Genomic DNA, 21048 nt, shown 5'->3' with positions numbered 1-21048 from the left:
TTCTGTGTGTGTGTGTGTGTTTGCACGTGAATGTATGCCTACGGAAGCCAGAAGAGTGCACTGGATCCTCATGGAGCCGGAGTTACACGTGGTTGTGAGCTGCTCAACATGGGTACTGACACCCGAACTCCAGTTCTGGAAAAGCCGCAAGTGCTCTTCATCAGCGAGCTAGCTAAACCTCCTGGAGTTTCAGAGAATCATATTGCAATTTTTATAGTTATATACACCTATAAATTATGCATCTTGACATATTTAATACTTGAAATAGAAATAACAGGACTAATACAAAGTTGTGGAAATTTAAATTTTTGGTAGTTTACAGACTTTTGGCATTATGCCTCTATTTTTTTTTTTTTTGTTAAAGTAATTGGTATAGACTGAGGGTTTGCAGCGTGGTAGTATAGTAGACTCTTAGCCTGTCTCCTGGGTTCAGTCTCCAGCAACAAAATAAAACAAAAATCCCTCTCTACAGTTTATCACTGATGTAAAAAAATATTTTTATTTGATACAGGATCTTATTATGTAACTCTGGCTGACCTAGAACTTGGTATGTAGATCAAGTTGGCCTCAAACTCATAAAGACCCACCCACCTCTGCCTCCTAAGGTGTAAAAATGTCAACATTCATCCCCTATTTTTTAGAAAGGTAAATAATAGAATATGTTCAGGGCCATATATCATATTGGTTTTTTTTTTTTTTTTTTTTTTTTTTTTTTTTTTTTTTTTTTCGAGACAGGGTTTCTCTGTGTAGCTTTGCGCCTTTCCTGGGACTAACTTGGTAGCCCAGGCTGGCCTCGAACTCACAGAGATCCGCCTGGCTCTGCCAAGTGCTGGGATTAAAGGCGTGCGCCACCACCGGCCGGCTTCATATTGGTTTTGACTGTCAAATTAGCTTGGACCAGATCAGGTAAATTCCATCTGTAGAGTAGCCCAGAGTGATAGAAATTACTGTTTTTATCTTTAGTTATGAAAAATATCATTTTAGCTGAAAATACTTAAGTTGGTTATGAAATTATGTTATTATATTTTTGAAACAAGAACCTTGGCTATTTGGTATATTACAGGAGATCCTGCAAACAGCGGCCATTCTAGAAACTGCTCAAGCATAAGCTTGGGATGTGACCAACAGAGCCCTGTGAATGCTGAAATCCCCCTGGGCTTCTCTGGGAAAGGGCTTCATCTTTGACGTTTACTTTAAGTGAGGAATCCGGCTTTACCCTGGACACTGGGCTGGTCTTTTATTTCATTTACTTGAAAGCCAGAAAAAGGGACTTGCACACACTTTTCCTTTCTTTTCCTCTTCTTCTTTGCCTTTAACATTCCCAGGAGTGGTGATCATTGTGGACATGGCATTTTACACAGACATACACAAGGTGGTTTGTTGTACAACACCCTCCACCCTGTAACCTCCCGGAGTCTACTATGTTGTCCTAGATGGCCTGGAACTCACTATGTCGACCAAGGTGGCCTCGAACTCACAGAGATCTGCCTGCTTCTACTGGGATTAGCCACCATACCTGACAGGCAAGTTGTTGGCATACAAGTAGTTTTGTGGGAATGTTTTCTAGACATTTTCAAAAGTACTGAAAACAGAAAACATGACACATATTACAGAGGGGCAAGGATGTAGCTCAGTAGCACAGAGCTTGTCTGACAAGGTGAGGCTTATGGGATCCCTCCCACCAGTGCTGCTTTTCAAATACAATTCTTCAACCACCCATGAAAGTAGGAACGGGATTACATAAAAGCACACGGCATGGATGAGTCGCACATGCCAATCCCGCACTGGGAAAGGGTTGTATCTGTTTGCAAGTTCTTGCACACCAGAGAATGAGTTCTCCTTTAGCTAAGTTCCTTGACATTTGGTGGATGCCGATTAGTAATTGCCAAGACATTTTGAATATGAATTATGCTCACTTCCTGCCAATAAACTAGTTTGAAAATATGAGGTGAGGGAACACACACATGATCAAGAACGATCGAGTTAGCAGCCAATGCATTTATTTTTAGGTCCCCTCTATGCCTTAACAAACAAAAGCAACTCTGTGACACCCCCCAGCCCCCTGCAAGGTCTCACTCTGTAGCAGTCTGCCGCTAAACTCAAGACCATCCTTCCTCTGAGATCACAGGTGTACCCGACCACACCCAACTTCAGAAATTCTTAAAAAACAAGGTGATTTATGTATCTGAAGATTTAAGTTTGCTGTGCTGGGGATGACCCCCTGGGCCTCATACATGCCAAGAGCTCTACTATAGAGCCACACCCCAGCTAGAATTAAGTAAAAAGGTAATTAATAAGTAGATTACTAGGATCAATACTTGTGTTATTTAGATGGCAATAAACAAAACAAAAAACTGGACACAGTGGTTTGTGCCTGTATGCTAGTCCCAGCCGAGGCACAAGGACCACTTGAGTCCAGTTTAGTTATTAAGTTCCTATGAGTCTTTTTTTTTTTTCCAATGATGGCTTGAACCTAGGATCTCATATACGGTAGGCAAGTGCTCTACCATTAAGCTATGTTCCTGGCCCTATAGGACTTCGTGGCTATAGGCAGACTTAACAGAATTGTTCATCTAAGGTACTTCAGGTAGAATATAATGTTGACTAGCCATAATCCTTGCTTGGGTAACTGCAAGCCCACCCCATGTATTTATTTGGCAGGGTGGAAGTGGTTCTGCCACAGCAAATGTGAAGGCTTGTTGAACTTAAATTTCTTATTCACCGTGAGTCCTGGGGATCCAGTTTGGGTTGTCGGCTTGGTGGCATCTCTGAGTCATCTCGTCAGGTCCATACAACTCCATCTTTTTTTTTTTTAAATTTATTTATTATGTATACAGTGTTGCTTTCATGTATGCCTGCAAGCCAGAAGAGAATGCCAGATCTCATTACAGATGGTTGTGAGCCATCATGTGGTTGCTGGGAATTGAACTCAGGTCCTCTGGAAGAACAGCCAGTGCCCTTAACTGCTAAGCCATCTCTCCAGCCCCTAGAACTCCGTCTTATCTTGAAGCAAGCTATACATGCCCTGAAGTATCCCAGAAGCTGGGCAGTCTAGAACGTCTATCTTGCTAAGGGCAAATACTGTGAGTTAGATATTTGCTATCTTTACAAGTTTTGTGCATTGGAAAGCATATGACTACACATATTGCTGTTTATTCATTTCAATAGAAAGATGGTGAAAATTTCCTATAGGAAAATAAGCTCATAGTAAAATGTCAGAATAGACTGTATTTTGTATCCTTTGAAAAAATGTGTGTGCCTGCATCTGCCTAGAACGTATGGAGGGTCAGATTCCACTTTGTGGTTGGCGCTCTTCTTCCATCGAGGAGACTGAACTGAGGTGGTCAGGCTCAGGGCACGTGTGCATACCCACTGAGCTATCCCACCAGTCCTATTTGTACTCTCTACAAATCCGCCTTACTTTTTAAGTCATCAGATGACCCAAGATACTGGAGGAATTCTGACAACTCTTTTTCATCATAAATAGATGAAAAGTATCTATTTATAGTAAGTGAGGGTGGGTAAGATGGCTCAGCAGGTGAAGTCTCCTGCTACCAACCGTGATGGTTTGTGTTTGATCCCCAGGGTCCACATGGTGGAAGAAGAGAACTGACTCTGACCTCCACATGCATGCCCTGGCATGAGTGCACCCACACCCTCCCCCCCCACACCACACACACACACACACACACACACACACACACACACACACAATACTTGGTTATGTATCAGTTATTCCAGCCTTGTTTTCCAAATACAATGCCACACTATTTACCTTTATCAAATCATATCAACTACAACACACAGAGTTTATTTAAGAAAAGTTTTACTAAGTGTTAGTTAGTATTTCAGCAAAGTTATTGCAACAAGTTTAAAAGGCAGACAGACTAGTATAGGCTTTAAAGGAACAAATGAGGTTTATACAATTAAATTATTACACAGATCTATGGGGTTTACTGAATAACTACAAGGCCCAGAAAACAAATGAAATCTGAAAGATTAAATCCAGTATTAGCACCTACAATACCTCTAAAAGTTAAACTTTTAACTGCTTCATTCATTCTTTAGATTTCTTAACTTTCTCCCAAATACAGTGCTCTCAAACTCCTAAAAGAAAGGACATAAGAATTCCAATACTACGAGTATAGAGATAAAGAAGAGCAGGGGAAATTGACTTGAACTTGCAAGTTTAATGTGGAAGCCGAAACTTACCGAGTCAATCCAAAGATTTCTGTGCCCTGAATACTGTATGTGAGGAGGCTATGAATCAGAGTTCATGAGTAGGTTACAGATGAGCAACATACAGTATAATTCCTATCAACTTCTTCTCCTAAGTTATATTGTAACAAAACTAGAGTTAAATGTCACTTGTGTATTAGGACACTTGCTTATTACACACTGGGGGCAGAGCAGGGACAGGCGTATCTGATGGCCGGGCATCTACTTATTGTGCTTACTTATTTGTGTAATGAACAAGCAACACACACAACATCTTCCCAACATTTCGAGGTAATGCACATTAACATAAATGCTTTCAAAGAAATAACCTGAATTGCATTAAATACTGCTTTAATAATAACTGCAATACTAAACAAATAACATATATTATTTTCTCAGGGAGCTTCGGTTTCTGAAATTAAACAGCAGAAATCAATCTTAAGATCGGAATCACGTCAAGACTGGCAGCTTTTGGAGATCTGGGTGATGCATTAGCCAAAGCACAGGTGTGACACACCCTCAAAACCTGTCACTAATCTGGGGGAGTAACCGTGCTAAGACATGACTTGTTGAATTATAAAGCCACCTAGGGAACTGGCTGGAACCAATGATACTGGTGTCAGGTAAGAAAAAGACTTTGTCTTAGGCTGACCAACTGCCTATTGTTTAAATGGCTTTGAATTTTAAAAAGTGAAATGTTTCTTTGTATTTTCTTGGAAATGAATAAAAGATTACAGAGTCCTACATAACTGGGAGACACGAAGTAGATGCTGAGTGACGAGAGGTCACTCCAGGTGTGGCACCGTGGCTCTGGCAGCAGATACAAGAGAATTACGCTCTGGAGAGGAGGTAGGGCCATCGGCCAGTGGGTAGACGAAGGTCCCAGCTGGAGGCGGGATCTATAAGAGGTGAAAAGTAAATACTTTAGAAAGGAATGCTAAACATAACCTTGCAAAGCACCTCTTACAAATGACATGAGCTGTGCTAATACCCAACTGTTTAGCAGAGTTGTGGTCATCAATCACTTAGAATGTGCTGTCATGGAAGTGCTAACAAATGTCAACTACTTTCTCACTCACTAATTTATTTCATCTTTTTTTAAACCTTTATTTTATGTGTACCGGTGTTTTGCCTACATGTATCTGTATACTACACGTGTGCAGTGCCAGGGAGGCTAGGAGAGGGCGTCAGATTCTTTGAACTGGAGTTCCAGTCATGGCCAGGGGGTGCACTGGTGATTGGACTCGAGTCCTCTGAAAGAACAGCCAGCTCTCTTAACCACTGAACCATCTCTCCAACCCCTATTTCATCCTTAAATATAGACAATCTTAGAGAGAAACATATGTATCTACTATAGGTAATACAATATTAGAAAACTGAAGGGCAAAATACCTTTTGCTTAAAGATTTTTAAAAAGTAAAGGCATCCTATGTTTGTGATTTCATGTTCCACTATTAATTCCCATTTAATGATACTTCAAACTATAGACACCCTTGTAGACTTCAAGAGAAATAGATGAACTAAGTAAGCCATTCTTTCAGTTCAATGTCCTTCTCTAACATCCTACCCCACACTGGATCCTGGAACTGAGGAGCACAAAGCTCTGAAAACCACACTGTATTGAACAAAAACATTTGCATCCATGCAACTATCTATAAGTTCCTAATGCAAATCTTTCCACTTCAAAATGTCACTGTTGCCTTAATATCGATACATCAGGCTCTGGGGTATAATTGCTCACAACTTTACACCACCTCAGAAAAACATCTTTCAAGTAGTAATGGCTACAAAATGAGTCATGACAAATGGGCTGTGCAAAGTCAATGCAGCTGTAATTGATAACACTTATTCCAACGGCACATTACAAAAACCACACAGAGAGTTCCTGGTGGTTCATCTGAAAAATATCAGACTGGAAACTGTACATGAGAAAATGTATGGACAAGTAATGCTATATGTTCAAAACTAAGCCTTTTAAAAGAAAGAAAACATATGGCAGTCATTATTTAGACTTCTGGCTTTCAAGACTTTAGGTGACATACTGATTACAGCTAAAAGACTGCAGTTTTGGAATGCTGAGTGATTTATAGGATTCAGGAAATGAACAGGAGACAAAATGGATTTTTAAAAAGCTACTGAAAAAAAAAAAAGAAAGGGGGGTTAACATCAAGACACCCATGATCTGTCCTTTCTATATGTTCCTGTGCTGCAAACACTGAGATGAAGCATGGTCTAGAATGTGACTTTGTGGTTCATCAGCCTTGAGCTCATCCAACACTTGTTAGCTGTGTGACCGTGATCACTAGTCGATTTCTCTCAGTTTGCTCATTTGAAGTGGAGACTTGCGAGATTCAGAAATGCAGTTAACACAATACCCAGCAGAGCAGGAGCCCACAAATGGCATCTGCTAGTTTTGTTGCCCTAGAAGATGTGTGTGCTTTCTATGTTCTGTGTCATGCTGCCTGCTAATCAGGAGCAGACACCTGCGAAGCCCAGCAGAACTGTAACTGAAATGGATGGGCAGTGAAGTACCATTCTGTCCTTTAGAGAGCTGGACAAATACAAGGACAGGCTCAAGAATATCCAACTACAGGTTTTTACTACTGTAATTAATTTGTTCCTATTTATTGACGGGCATCACCCGGATATTCAGGAATACTAAAGAATGAAATGTATGTTGTACCCTCCAGGTAAAGTTTCTTCCAAAAAGTTCTGAAGCCATATTCCCTCCGGAAATGTCCCTGGGTTTCCTTAAAGTCAAGGCATACAGGCAGGAGAATCTCTGAGCTGATTTCTATGTATGACACCCAACTCTGAGGAGGCCAGGACAGCTCAGTATAAACAAGCCAAACAAACTCCTCTCCCAATGTCACAATAACAACCAGTCTAAGATAACAAAGGGGGAACATAAAAATGAAAGTCTATAACCAAATAAACTTTGGGTTACATACACATTTAAAATACAAAGTGAACCTGTGATTAGCTGAAACATATACAATGAGTAGAATACCCTACATGATTTAGTCTGTTATTTGCCAAGCAGGGGAAAAAGTCATGCATAATTAAACATTTTTAAACTGCATATAAGCCATGTGATTTCAGATTCACCTTTAAGTCTATGGTTTATCTTCCACTGCTCACACCTCTGTCTTCATAGATGGTGATTTCAATCTAAACAGCATGGCCGTTAAGAAAACACACTAGACTGTAACACATGAAGGGGGCAGACCACAGCGAGATGACGTGCAGTTTGGTTTATGCATTGTCTTGCTTATCTTTGAATTATTAAAATGTCTTCCTACTTCAGTTTAAACATGCTTTTTCTGCCTTGCAAAAAGTTAATTATCTGCTATGATTTGAGTATAGTTACTTTTAAAACACTAGTTTTTTTTTTTGTTGTTTGTTTGTTTGGTTTTTTTTTTTGGTTTTTCGAGACAGGGTTTCTCTGTGTAGCTTTGCGCCTTTCCTGGAACTCACTTGGTAGCCCAGGCTGGCCTTGAACTCACAGAGATCCGCCTGGCTCTGCCTCCCGAGTGCTGGGATTAAAGGTGTGCGCCACCACCGCCCGGCTTAAAACGCTAGTTTTAAAAATCTGCAAAGTTTTTTCTTTCCATTTATCTATACATATGTTCTGTCTGCATGTATGTACACACACAAAGCATGTGCAGTGCCCATCATGAAGGTCAGAAGGTGTCTGATTCCCTAAACTGGAGTTACAGATGGAAGCTGCCACGTGGGTGCTGGAAATCAAACCCAAGTTCTCTGCAAGAGCAGCTGTGCTCCTAACCACTGAGCCATTTCTCCAGCCCCTGGAAAGGATCTTTTTTTTGTAACCAGGAGATTCACAACTTAGAATTCATAGGAATTCAGGGGCTCAAAACGCCCTGAAATTATATGAAAGCGTTTTCTTGGGAGAGAGTTCATATGACCCCTAAATAAACCATTGCTGCTTAGTAAAATAAAACTCTGCAGTTATCACCTGCACGGTGTAGGATGATGTGACTAGGTTAAAAACTATTTAGCCATTACTTCATTTATCAAGTAAATGAGGTTTTTCAATTTTATTTACCAAATCTACTTAGTGATTTCTCAAGGCCTATTGCCTCTAAAAATATGGATAGTATGTCAAAGGTGATAGAAATATACATCTGGCATCTGTAACAGACTTCAACTAGTCAGATGAACCTGTGGACTACAATTCATTTGGATGACAAATCTCACCACACATTTCAAAGGGGCTTCAGGCTCAGTTTCTGCAGCTGAGATATATTACTCTTACAAGCTTCATTATTACCATAAGATGCCCTCAGAATCAAGAAAGATAGTAACCAGAATACTAAATAATCCAGAGAGCTGTACAATGCAAAGTTCAGAGATGTGCTTTAAGAGAACATGTTGGCGAAGGGATGCTTATGGTATAGAATTCATATGAAAATTCTGAATGCACATATAAGAAGGAGTAGGAATTAAATTCTTTCTGGCCAAGGGCAAACAGTACCATCACAATTTTCTTTTTATAGATATTTAGACCTTCTGATCTGGACTAAAAAGATACAACTCGGAGTCCTCTCTCAATGGGGTCTGTTAGGAGGAGGCCTTGGGGAGCATATATCTTCTCATTCTGTTCTTGAATGTATTTGGAGACTTTCTTCAGGACCTGCCAAAAGGAAACACCATAGCTTTTTATAGATTTCATTTGAAGTGTTAGCTAGATCTCAAAATATTCAGACAGTGAGCTGGTTTTCAATGCAAGTCACATTGACTTTTATAAGGCAGAACAGTCTGTTATCTGGCTCTTATCAGCTGCTCTCAAGACATAGTGTGTACAGTGTGCTGGACTCCAGTGCAGGGCAAATGTACACAAATACAGTGAGAACCGACCTCTAATCTGCTCCCCGTCCTGGACACAGGGCAGTTGTTTATACACACAGTCTTCCTTCTACTACTCACAAAGTGCCATCAGTTAACGTGACCTCTTCTAGTAAGAAGGATCATTCTTGCTGCTTAAGAACTGTATTTTCTCCCTTTTGTGTGTTTTCAGCCATTTAAAGTAATGACTCTGCCACTAACAAAAGGGAGCTGTCCCGGTCCCAGGAGGTTTATTTCCTTTGTAAAGCACACAGACTGAGTGCTTGCGGGGCTTCTGAGCACAGGTGTCTTGAATCATTCCTATGTTTGCATACACTGATACTCTGTAGCTTGCTCTTGTTTCCTAGACAGGAACTTCAAATTATAAATTTAGTATTAAGCTTGTAAAAGTCAAAACAAATGTAGACAAAACCCAGATAGGACACAAAAGAACTTTGAGAAACAGTCAATTCTGAGAGTAAGAAAATGCATCCAATGGCTTTACCTAAAGTCAAGGAGCTACATGCTTTACTTCAGGCTCAAAGTCATCAGCTCCCTTCTCTGGCTTTCGCATTCTAAGGACTGTGCCTTGGTCTTTAGGCTCCACTCACTTCCTTAGAGTCACACTACGAGCCAAGGAGGCTGCAAACTTGGTCACAACACAGGAAAGCAATGCATGAAAACAAAGCAGCGCTGGGTGCCAAGCACTGACTAAGTGCCAGACGGACCAGGAGAAGGAACAAAGGAGGTAGATGTTTCCATGGAGACAGTCCAGTATAAACTCACTTAAAATATAAAGCTCTACTGTGGTTCAACTAGTTTTCTTATTGAAGGAAAATATACAAATACACATATATATGCATGCTATTTAGATTCCATCTTTGGGGGTAATCTCAGGTTTATTCCCTTTTTAAAAACAGTGTGGATAGATATTCAAAGAGCAATCTACATGGTTCTTTATTTAGTAAATTTAAAACACTACTTCTAAAAATCCCTTTTTAAACCTAACTACCTGCAGCAATGTGTGTATCACTGGCTCATTTTCAGTGATCTCTGAAGGATGTGAGCTGTGCTTGGTCATTCTGGGCAAACCCCACAAGCATTACCTTCATAGTCTGTCAATCACTCTAAATTCATGACTGGAAGGAAGCAGCCCGCAAATGAGTTCAACTCAGGACTTTCAATCATCTTTCCAATTTCCTTACCTCAACCACCAGAATGGGAAACTGGAAACCAAGTCTCCCTTAGCCCCAGTCCATTAATAGAGGGAACACAGAAGTGTGTGCATGGATGGTTTTTAAGAACGAATCCCTTGAGAGCAGCTTTCCTCCTTGGGCTCAGATGACTAGCAAGGAAGTAGCATTCATTCCTTTATTTCATTTAAACATAATTTGTTGGGCAAAGTTTCTGTTTAATCTTTAGTACCATTCCTGGGCATCTGGCTATCAGTTCAGAAACAAAATGATTCATTCTCTCTCTCCCTCTCTTTCTCTCTCTAAAAATAAATTCCCAACTTTCTTACACTATTTTGGAGAAGGCAATGCAAGTTGCTTTTGGACTCTTCATTCCTAGTAACAGTAAGCTGTTAATATGGGTAGCTGTCCCAAACTATACCTGATATTTCTGTCCCAAGAGACCTTAATATGACAGTTTATTCATGCTTAAATTGATTTTCTATGTGTATGTGTACATACGTGTGTGTCTGACCAGGGCATATGTGTGAAGGCTAAGAGCACAACTATTGGGATTCATTTCCCCCGTCACCCTGTAGAATCCAGGGCTCAAATTCAGGTCATCGAGCCTACACACAAGCTCCTCCATCCACTGAGCCATCCACCGGTTCTTATATTATAAATCAATGTTAAAACAAACCAAAATATGTAACAAAATTACTTTATTTCCAAACACTCAATACAACCTCAACTAGTGTAATGTTTACAAAATGAAACATGAACATGACCAAACCTCCAGAATAGACAACTGTTCTTCCTAAGAATGTGACACTTCAAATAGGCTGCTAGAAAGATAGCGAGCCAGGCTGAGTTGAGATCAGAATCTCAGTATTTTCAGAAAATACTCAAGTGTCCTTCTAATGACAGCCCACAGGCAGAAGGGATGCTTTCTGGTGGGTAAACAAAGCCGACAGTGAGGAGAACCTTCTACAAGCTCAATTGTTCTCTGATCCTAATAGATAGCAACAGTGGAGAAGTAACACTAACGTCTTTATCTTCACGGGGCAATCAGTAAACAGCATATTATAAACAACAAAATGCATAATTGTTCAAGCAAGTTTTAAAGGATTGTTGACAATTTCAGAAAAGTCAACTCATACAATCAAGTGTAAGCATTATATTTGGTTTACTGTTTGTAGACTAAGAAACTTTAGTGTTTAAAACACTGGAGAAGTAAAGGACACAGTGGACGGGGAGACCTGCGTTCAGATCCCCAGAACTCATGCACAAGCTGGAAACAGAGGCACAAGCATCAGCAATACAAGCACACCTTAGCAGGAGACGGAAGTTTGAGGGCCAGCTAGCCTGGAACGTGCAGCAGTGAACAACACATGAGAACCTGTCTCAATCAGACAGAGGGAGACCAGCCTGTACCCGAGGTTGCTCTCTCATCTCCACAGGTGCCCTGGCATACGTGTGTGTGTGCACATACGATACATAAATGCAGGAAAATATTTTCCTGAAAATCTACTTCAAGAAAATGTTTATTAACATTTACTATATGTGAGGCAACAGATTATTTCCAAGATCTACTTTATAGTTGAGAGAACTCCAAGAAAATGAATGTGTCAAGACCCTGCAGCTAGAATGACTTGTCTGGCACCCAATTATTAATTTCCTCCTACAACTGTCACTCCAAAGGTTGTACTTTTCCCATCGACGGCAGAAACTCACTTCTCCAAGAGCACCCGCTGGACGACCACGTTTTTACTGAAGGAAATTCCATGTTCCTCCCTCCTCCCCTGAAGTCAGCTCCTGTGGATCCTGGTTCTCTTATCAACTCGTCCTTCGGAACCAGTCACTTCCTTCCCCCCAAACTGCCCTGCTCCTCCTAATCCAAGCATTCTCAGCTTAGAGTTCTGTGAACTCCTAACTTGTTTGTTCATTCCCACTCTTGGCTCTTCTCCCACAGGCCTGAAGACCACTTAGAGTCAGTGTTGCCCTATCTATCTTCTGTATAAAGTCTGAGTTGCTCCTGCTACACTAGAGATAAAATCTATACTTCTTCCTAAGCACTATGCACCAGGATACAACTCCTGTTTTTCTCATCAAGTTCATCCTTAGCCACCCTTTCTCTTCCTCATCTTGAGCCACAGCATCTTCTTTTGGTTTCTAGAACCCATCAAATCACAGTGATTCTGCATGCACACTTCTGTCTGAGTGGCATGAGGTTTTCTATCCGGTGTCAGCACCTTGGAGGCCTTTTCCGATCACATACAACCTTAAGCAGGTCCCCCTTGATATTTTCTATCTGAGGCCAGTTTGCTTTCTTCACAGCACTTATAACAATTACACTTGTGTAGGTTTTACTTCTCTCCTGCTGTTTTCTCTTGCTAGCATTAGCTTAGAAACCCCACAAGGTCAGCAACCATGTTTGTTTGCCTTATACAGTTTTGTCTCTGGCTTCTCCCTTGGCATTGCAAGTTTTTTAATATTCTTTTTTTTTTTTTGGTATGAGTACTCTGTCTGCATGTATGCCTACATGCCAGAAGAGGGCGCCAGATCTCATTACAGATGGTTGTGAGCCACCATGTGGCTGCTGGGAATTGAACTCTGGACCTCTGGAAGAGCAGCCAGTGCTCTTAACCGCTGAGCCATCTCTCCAGCTCCTGCAAGCTTTTGAATATATACTTCTTGAATGAGAAAAATCCCCTGACTAGGAGGGCAGTGGTGGCACACGCCTTTAATCCCAGCACTCGGGAAGCAGAGCCAGGTGGATTTCTGTGAGTTCAAGGCCAGCCTGGTCTACAGAGCGAGATCCAGGAAAGGCGCAAAGCTACATAGAGAAACCCTGGCTCAAAACCCGCACCCCCCCCAAAAAAAATAAAATAAGTAAAAAAATTCCCCTGACCCTTTACTCATCAAACAGACCATTAAAAAGTAAAAAAGAGGCCCGAAGACTAAACACAGATGGAGAATCTGATTTTGGAAACGACACAGGAATGCATTTGTAGCTCCTTCAGTTAGCTAAGCACACGCTTGTCCTAAGACAGAATGACGACCCGGGTGAGGAGGGCACATGTGAGGACGCTACGAAGAATGAAGCAACACTTTCGGCTGCGGCTCCCCACGGTTTACTTTACCTTTTTGAGAAACAATCTCACGAAGCCTAAGCTGGCTTTTAACTCACGAGGAACAGAGGTTGGGCTTGACTTCCTGATCCCAATTGCTGAGATTACTGTCACATGCTCCCCTGACCCACTGTCTTTCAGTGACACTAGAGAGCAAACCAGGGGCTTTACCCACGCTAGGCCAAGTGTTCTGCTACTGAGCCATCTAGTCTCCAGCAGATCCAACATTCCACCTGCTACTCTTTCTGCTCTCCCTTACATGGAATGTATGATCATCACAGGGACATTTCTTTTAGGTGGTCTGCATTGTGGACAACCTTACAGGATTTCATTCTGTGAGCACTCTAAGAATTTACAGGTATGTTTGGAGTTTACTGTGGTAACATAATCATTTATTTAACGCATATTCAAAGAGTGCTCAATATAGTCAAAACATAGTTTAGGCATTAAAATGAGTAATGAAATGGTTAAGGCATAGCTGTAGTTGAAGAGGAAAGATGATGAGGACACATATCCCTATGTGCTACAGTGTTGCGTCACAAGTGCCAGAAAATGGACAGAATCATTGAATGTTATCAGGACATAAGAGAGAAATAATCTGATTATAAGAGTGAAGTAAAGTTGGAAGGAACAGGAAACAGGACTGGTCGTAGCTGGAAATGGAAAGAACAGGCACTGGGTGAAGAGCACCACAGACCTACTGTTTGACCGAAAACTAACCAAGTCTGGCTGTTGAAACAAGTGAAGGAAGCGTGTGGGAGACAGAGCTAGGAAGGCACCTGATACCTTCAGGAGGATCTTGCTGATTGAGCCATAACCAGGGAAAGAAGGCAGGCCACTGACTTAGGAGTGGCAGGGAACTAAACTAAAAAACTGGAGATAATGAAGACATGCAGATTTTCTACATTCACTTTACATGTGGAGTCTGGCCACTGACCTGTTACTCCAAGCAGATATACAATACACATTTCAATCTGTTCTGAAACACTTGGGACTCATTCCCATGTGCTCTGGACATAGGAGCAATAACAAAATCTGAATTATTATTATACATGCTTCTAAAGTTTAAAGCAGCTGTTACTATATAAAAACTTTTCTTCTTTCATGATTTTTAGAGTTTCTGAACACAAATGTAGCCATACCTTCTCATAATGAGTTTCCATGCATAAGAAGATGGTATACGCTGTTAAACAAGCCAAGCAGCCTTCAAGATATGACTGGCCTCCAAGTTTCTCTGCTTCTGCGTAAAGGTTATTTAGAGTTCGAACTGTTTCTTCAAACTGCTGTCTATCAATCTGTAGGAAGGAAAGAATTTAAGTTTTAGAAATAAAGATGGTCAACTCGTTGTTTGCTACCACAATTTCACCTTATTGTTTTGACAATATTCTGAATTTAAAAGACAAGAAATAGATCAGGCATGGTAGCATACACTGTGGTTCCAGCATATGGGATGCCAGGCAGGAGGATCAGTAGTGCAAGGTCATTCTTGGCTGTGGTGATCTGAATGAGAATGGCCCCCATACGTTCATGTTTGAATGCTTGATCCCCAGTTGTGGAATTGTTTGCTAAGAATTAGAAGGTGTGGCCTTGTCGAAAGAGGTGTGTTACTGGGGGGTGGGCTTTGAGGTTTCAAAAGACTCTTGCCATTCCAGTTAGCTCTTTCTCTGACTCCAATTTGCAGATCAGATGTAAGCTCTCAGCTACCGCTCCAACGCCATGCCTGCCTGCTGCTATGCCCCCTACCATGATGGTCATGGAGTCCACTCACCCTCTGAAACTGTAAACAAGCCCCTAATTAAAAAACAAACCCCCAAAGATAAGGCAAATAACTTTTTTGTGATTAAATCTGGACCCATGTTACTAATATGACTGCTTGGAGTTTAACTATCCATCTTATGGGATACTGAAAATCTTGAAAGTTCAAAATGCTATTTCTCTGTACTGAAATTCTAAAGATACTCTTTCTAGTCATATATGTTTGTATTTTGAGTTCCTATAATGCTATGGCCAGTCTTTATATACAGACACCCTTAATTGTAGGGGTACATAAGAGGTTCCTTTTATCTTGGAAGAGTATTTATTTATTTTTTTCAAAACAGAGTCTCACTCTGTAGCCCAGGATGGCCTCATACTTGTGATTTCCCTCCCTTGCCCTTCCAAATGCTGGGTTTACGGTGTGCACCATCACTTCCAATTGAGAGTATGCTTAAAACAAGCATCTAAATACTGAATTTACTAGGCAAAAGGGCAAGAGTATTTTAAGTAGAGTGACTAAATGGTAAGCTCTATGTTGTTTTCTCAGGCTCTTCTTTTGAAGCAATTATTTTGTTTCTAGTTCCTTATACTATGAGAAGGGCAGAATTCTCAAACTGACACAACGCTTCACATTAAGATTGAACCATTTCTAACCTCTATTTAGTGACATCGTTGCCCTACGTTCACACTAATACAGTTGTCATTTGTCTCCCAGTGATACTTTAGTTAAGAGCAGGCTGTATATGTCCCAGAGGATTGTATCACTAGTTCCATGGCATATATACAACACATGATGCTCAGAGGAGGCAACTGCCTCACAACCCACTTCTCAGATCACGTTCCTGTCCTTAAGTGGCAGAGGACAGTCCTGCTACATCCATCCTGTTTGTACCTCTAGATTCAAAGTCATTATATAGCTAAAGACAAGATGACTTTCACGTCCTGATCCCTGTATCTTCTCCATCTGGCTAGGATTAAAGGCGAACACCATCACACCCAATTTTATGTGGAGCAGGGGACAGAACCCAGGGCTCCTGCACATTAGTCAACTACTCTAAAAACTGAGTTCTCTCCAGCCCTAATAATTTGTTTTTATTTTCTTCTAACAATGTTCTGTAGACTTCAAATTTCTATAATTTAACCTAGAATTTTAAATGCCTATTTACTAGTAGAGCATTTCAATGGACACTATCATTCTGACCCAGGGTCTCAAAAATGCTAGGCAAACACCCTATCATCAAGCCACATATCCAGTCCAGATAAATCATTCTGAAAGTTGATAGTATTTTATGATCCAGTCCTTGAGCTCTTAAGTCTCTTAGGTCAGAAGCAGTTGTAATTATTGTATGCAGTCATCAAAGCATCACATTCTACCAGGTGGGGGAAGCACACTTTTTAACTGACACAATTCATGTGTACACTCAAACATCATGCACTCATTGTTTACTGTAATGTAATGTGAGACATTTGTATATTGGTTTTTTTCTCTTCGAAGCTGCACAGTGTGACAGTCTCACAGAATGAAATCAGGGTACTGGCAGAGCAATAAGTAGTATTTCTAGGTTAGTAGAGAAGTAAACCTTTCCCATCACACAAAGTAAGGAAATCTTAAACTTATAATCAATATGTACACATAAAAGCTTTCCCAAGTGGTTTAAGGTATAAACTAGTGTTTAACTCACACACTAAAAAAGTCAAAGGCGCCGGGCGGTGGTGCCGCACGCCTTTAATCCCAGCACTCGGGAGGCAGAGCCAGGCGGATCTCTGTGAGTTCGAGGCCAGCCTGGACTACCAAGTGAGTCCCAGGAAAGGCGCAAAGCTACACAGAGAAACCCTGTCTCGGAAAAACCAAAAAAAAAAAAAAAAAGGCAAAGGCACACTCCATATATTTCTCAGTACCACAAGCAGTTCTGAGGTTTATCAAGTTAAAGAAGTACCATTTTTTGGATGCCAGAATTTAGCAACATTAATTTCCTGTAATAATATGTGGGATAATGTGACTACATCTTGTTATTTAAATTTAAGATTATCAAAGAAAAGTTCTACCATACATAAAGACTAGTGCCTAACTTGGCATATATGTGTCTGGCTCAGTAAAGAGAGAAGTCTGACTGTTAAACCAGTCAACAAAGGCATCTAAATGACATTTCACAAACAAGTAAATCAAGATCACACTATCCTTTCCCTCCTTACTCTCTTTGAGACAGTCTTCCTATGCAGTCCATATCGATCTGTAACTCAGAATCCTGCCTCTGGCACCCTGGTATTCATGGCCATACCCTATTTATACAGTATCTTTTTAAACCTTGCTTGATCTTTAAATCATAGTTTGAAAAAAAAAAAAAAAAAGGCAACTGGGCCACTAACTTGCCTACGGTCATAAATTAAACTCAAGGAAAAGATAATGAATCAATGATTTCCCAACACTAACAATCAGACAGTCCCGGGGATTGAACTAGAGTCTCACACATGCTAGATAAATGGTCTACCACTGAACTATGTCATCACGGACCCCGCTCTTTTCAAGCTACTTTGGAGCAGGGTACTTTCAGGCTGCCCAGGCTGGTCTTGAACTTGCAATCTTCCTGCCTTAGCCTCCCTAGTAGCTGGGATCACAGGCCTGACTATTCAGTGCTGGAGACAGAACCCTGGGCCCTCAACTTGCTACGAACAGGCTCTAGCCCGGAGCTACACACCCAGCCTACAAACCGACGTGCTGATTTTAAACGGCTAGGACACATTTCTCTAGGACACACTCATCTCCACCCACCTAGTCCACCACCAGCATTCCTTAGCCCCACACCCACACCATGCTTAATTACCTCTAAGTTCCTCATCCTCCTAGCTCAGTATTCAGAAACTGACTTCTGAACAGGAAACAGAATGTGAGTAATACGGCTGAAGAACAAGAGAATCACACTGGGTAGACACAGGATCACACAGGCATTAACTCATGCTCACTGCACTAACTTTTACAGTAGGATACAGTTTGGTGTTGTTAAATCTGAAGACATGGTAAACAAACCCATCTTTGTTTACAAGGCTACCCAAAGGCCCTATATATACCCTGATGACAGTTTTGATAAGCAAGGCAAACGGGAAGCTCCCAGTGTCCCAGTGATTACGATTGGGAGTGAAGAGTTCCTTACAAGTTCCTTTGTCGTTCCTGCCCAGGCCCAGGTACGTTTTTCAGGTTCCAAGAAGGCCTGTCTGGCCTACCTGGCACATCACTAATAAACCCTCTCGGCTGAACAGGATGATCAGCACAGTGACCACAAACATCGGTCATGAGAATGATGACGTTTTCTTTTGCATGGAAAGACAGTAGGACATAGGTTACCACAGGCTGTATGAGGTGGCCTGGAGTCCTAGGAATTAGCGCCTCATCCAGGTGTCAATCACCGTGTGTGTGTGTGTGTGTGTGTGTGTGTGTGTGTGTGTGTGTCCTGGAGTCCTAGGAATTAGCGCCTCATCCAGGTGTCAATCACCGTGTGTGTGTGTGTGTGTGTGTGTGTGTGTGTGTGTGTGTGTGTATCCTGTTAAGGACACTCCTGGGTAGACTGACTGAAGGCAGCGTGCATCTTAAAGTTCTATAAGATCTCTGTACTCTGAGCAGTGGCCTTAGCAGTCCTTCTCCAAGTCCTAGACCTTACCTTCTTCGTACATCTTTTGCTGTCAATCTGGAGGTCTACGGCTCTCCAGAACCATGGGACAGCGGCTGGGAGGGTGGACCCACACTCCCTCCCTCCCGCCCCAGGGACGCGCCCTCCCCAGGGCAGGCAGGTGCAAGGGAGGCTCAGGCTGCGTACCCTGTTCTCCAGCTCCGCGGGGAACTTGGTCTGGAACTGGCAGCGCGTGCCACTGCTGTAGTCTCGCTGGATGAACACCTTCCCGGACACCGGCGCCTGCTGCGGCCTCATGGCGAGGACACGACCCGCCGCTCTGCGAGTGAGTTCGGGGAAGACGCGGGTCAGATTCCCGGCCTGGAGCCGGCTCTCCGGCCCGCCTGCCCTCGGGAGCCACCCGCCGCCCACAGGGGCCCAAGGCCTCCCCCTCGCCGTTCCCCTCCACTCATGGCTGTAGCCGAGGGCCTCCAGCTACCCGCGCCCGGGACCCGCGCCCCCGCCTCATCCTGGTTCGGCCCTGGGAACACAAACCCGCCTCCTCGGCCCTCCAGCAGCTGTCGCACCACCTCCGTCGTCACTTACGCCCGGTCGCAAAAAGCCCGGCCGCTCCTAAGCTCCTTCTGCGCCACACGCTTACGCCCCGCCCCTCCGGCCGTAAAGCGACCCCGCTTGCAGCTGCGCACTGCCGCGAGGTGCGCGGTGGCTGGGAGAGGGGTTCCACCTTCTGTAGGCGGCTGAAGCCCTTCCGGGCGGAAGAAGGTGGAGTTGCTGATCCGCGGATCCGGGAGTTCGGGAGCAAAGATGCCCGAGTTTGAGCCGCGGGATTCCCTGTTAGTTGTGGTGAGGTAGTTTCTGGTCACAGGAGTGTTTTCCTTCTTGACTGTGCGCGCCAGCTTTCATTTGTGCTACATCACGGCCTCCAAACCCAAACCTCAGCAGAAACAGCCGTCGCTCTCCAAATCCCGCGGACCCAAACTGTTCACCTCTGTTTACAACTTCATGCAGACCAGTGGGGATGCATTTGCTCCTCGGTCCACTCCTGAGCGCGAGGGAGGAGTGTCTGGTCTGCATTCTCGCTCATCCCTCCGACTCATCCCAGAGACCTGCTCACACCAGCCACGCCTGCTTAGGCGGCCAGACTAGACCTGCAGTTCTCTCATTGGTCCCCACTTTACTGACCATATCTTTGCAAGACAGCCAGAAAACCCCCATCCGCTTGTAGTGTTTTCTTTCCTCCTCCTCCTCCTCTTCCCTCTCTCCTCCTCCTCCTCCTCCTCCTCCTCCTCCTCCTCCTCCTCCTCCTCCTCCTCCTCCTCCCCCTCCCCCTTCCCCTCCTCCCCTCCTCCCCTACCTCCTCCTCCTAATACAACTTTTAGGATTACTATCAAGTTGATTTTTCTTAACTGTTTTAAAGATAGCATGGTGGCACACGCTTTTAATCCTAGCACCAGGGGCGGGGCAGAGGCTGGTGGATCTCTGAGTTCAAGGCCACCCTAGTTTAAATAGATAGTTCCAGGCCAGCCAGGGCAACATAGTGAGATCCTGTCTCAAAAATGAATAGCTTTGCCCTTATAAAGGGTGTACAGTGAACTACTATTTAAAGTGGACACAATTTATTATCACGTTTGCACCCTTAAACCGTCAGTACAATCAAGATGGGAACGCCACTTCAAGTTCCTTATTCTTGATAATCCTCCTTTTCTGCCACTCACCAGACCCCTCTGCCCAGACACCTTTCTGTTACTAGAAATCAGTTTGCACTTCCTTTTATTTAAATTGAATCATAGTTTTTGGTCTGGTTCTTACTGTATAGATTATTTTGAGATTCCTCTGTTGTGTTATACATAACTTCCTTTGTTTGGCTTTCCCAGTTTGTTCATTCATTTATTGATAGACTTATGGAAATGTCCAGTTTTGGAGTAATGCAAATAAAGCTGCTATAGGCATTAATCTACAAGTCTTTGTATGCTTTTATTTTTTTTTAAGAGATTGACATTTAGTTTTTTATTTCTTTTCTTTTTTTTTTTTTTTTTTTGGTTTTTCGAGACAGGGTTTCTCTGTGTAGCTTTGTGCCTTTCCTGGAACTCACTTGGTAGCCCAGGCTGGCCTCGAACTCACAGAGATCCGCCTGGCTCTGCCTCCCGAGTGCTGGGATTAAAGGCGTGCGCCACCACCGCCCGGCTAGTTTTTTATTTCTATCAGTGAATCTAGTAAAGGCATTTCTTTTTTTTTAGTTTTATAAACATTATTAATCAGCTTGCAAGTAAATTAAAAATCACATACCAAAGTTAACCAGAC

General features: G+C 42.5%; 1 protein-coding gene across 6 annotated transcripts; it reads right to left on the bottom strand.

The window, feature by feature from the left end:
- Nucleotides 1-3809: 3809 nt before the first annotated feature.
- Nucleotides 3810-20030, bottom strand: Golga7 (golgin A7). 6 transcript variants are annotated; one of them, XM_042262523.2, is made up of 6 exons: nucleotides 19333-20030; nucleotides 18934-19066; nucleotides 14512-14664; nucleotides 8774-8875; nucleotides 7327-7389; nucleotides 3810-5117 (listed from the first exon to the last, which is right to left on the bottom strand). In XM_042262523.2, the coding sequence occupies exons 2-5, from the start codon at nucleotides 19042-19044 to the stop codon at nucleotides 7342-7344; spliced, it is 414 nt and encodes a 137-aa protein (XP_042118457.1). In that variant the 5' UTR covers nucleotides 19045-19066; nucleotides 19333-20030; the 3' UTR covers nucleotides 3810-5117; nucleotides 7327-7341. The 6 variants fall into 6 exon arrangements, with proteins under 6 accessions (XP_042118457.1, XP_015857036.1, XP_006983031.1 ...); XM_016001550.3 differs by having other exon boundaries at nucleotides 7327-7394; nucleotides 19282-19399; XM_006982969.4 differs by having other exon boundaries at nucleotides 19282-19399.
- Nucleotides 20031-21048: the final 1018 nt, after the last annotated feature.

This window comes from Peromyscus maniculatus, chromosome 17 (genome assembly GCF_049852395.1).
Source record: "Peromyscus maniculatus bairdii isolate BWxNUB_F1_BW_parent chromosome 17, HU_Pman_BW_mat_3.1, whole genome shotgun sequence".
Classification (NCBI taxonomy): Eukaryota; Metazoa; Chordata; class Mammalia; order Rodentia; family Cricetidae; genus Peromyscus; species Peromyscus maniculatus.
Note: the sequence above shows the minus strand (reverse complement) of the source record. Positions and strands in the feature narration are given on the sequence as shown.

Excerpts from the sequence above, each read along its gene's own strand:
- Golga7 (XM_042262523.2), bottom strand. The coding sequence starts at position 19,044 with ATGAGGCCGCAGCAGGCGCCGGTGTCCGGGAAGGTGTTCATCCAGCGA. Across the intron at positions 14,665-18,933 it reads CCGCGGAGCTGGAGAACAGG|ATTGATAGACAGCAGTTTGA; the intron begins GTACGCAGCCTG and ends TCCTTCCTACAG. Across the intron at positions 8,876-14,511 it reads TGGAAACTCATTATGAGAAG|GTCCTGAAGAAAGTCTCCAA; the intron begins GTATGGCTACAT and ends TCCTTTTGGCAG.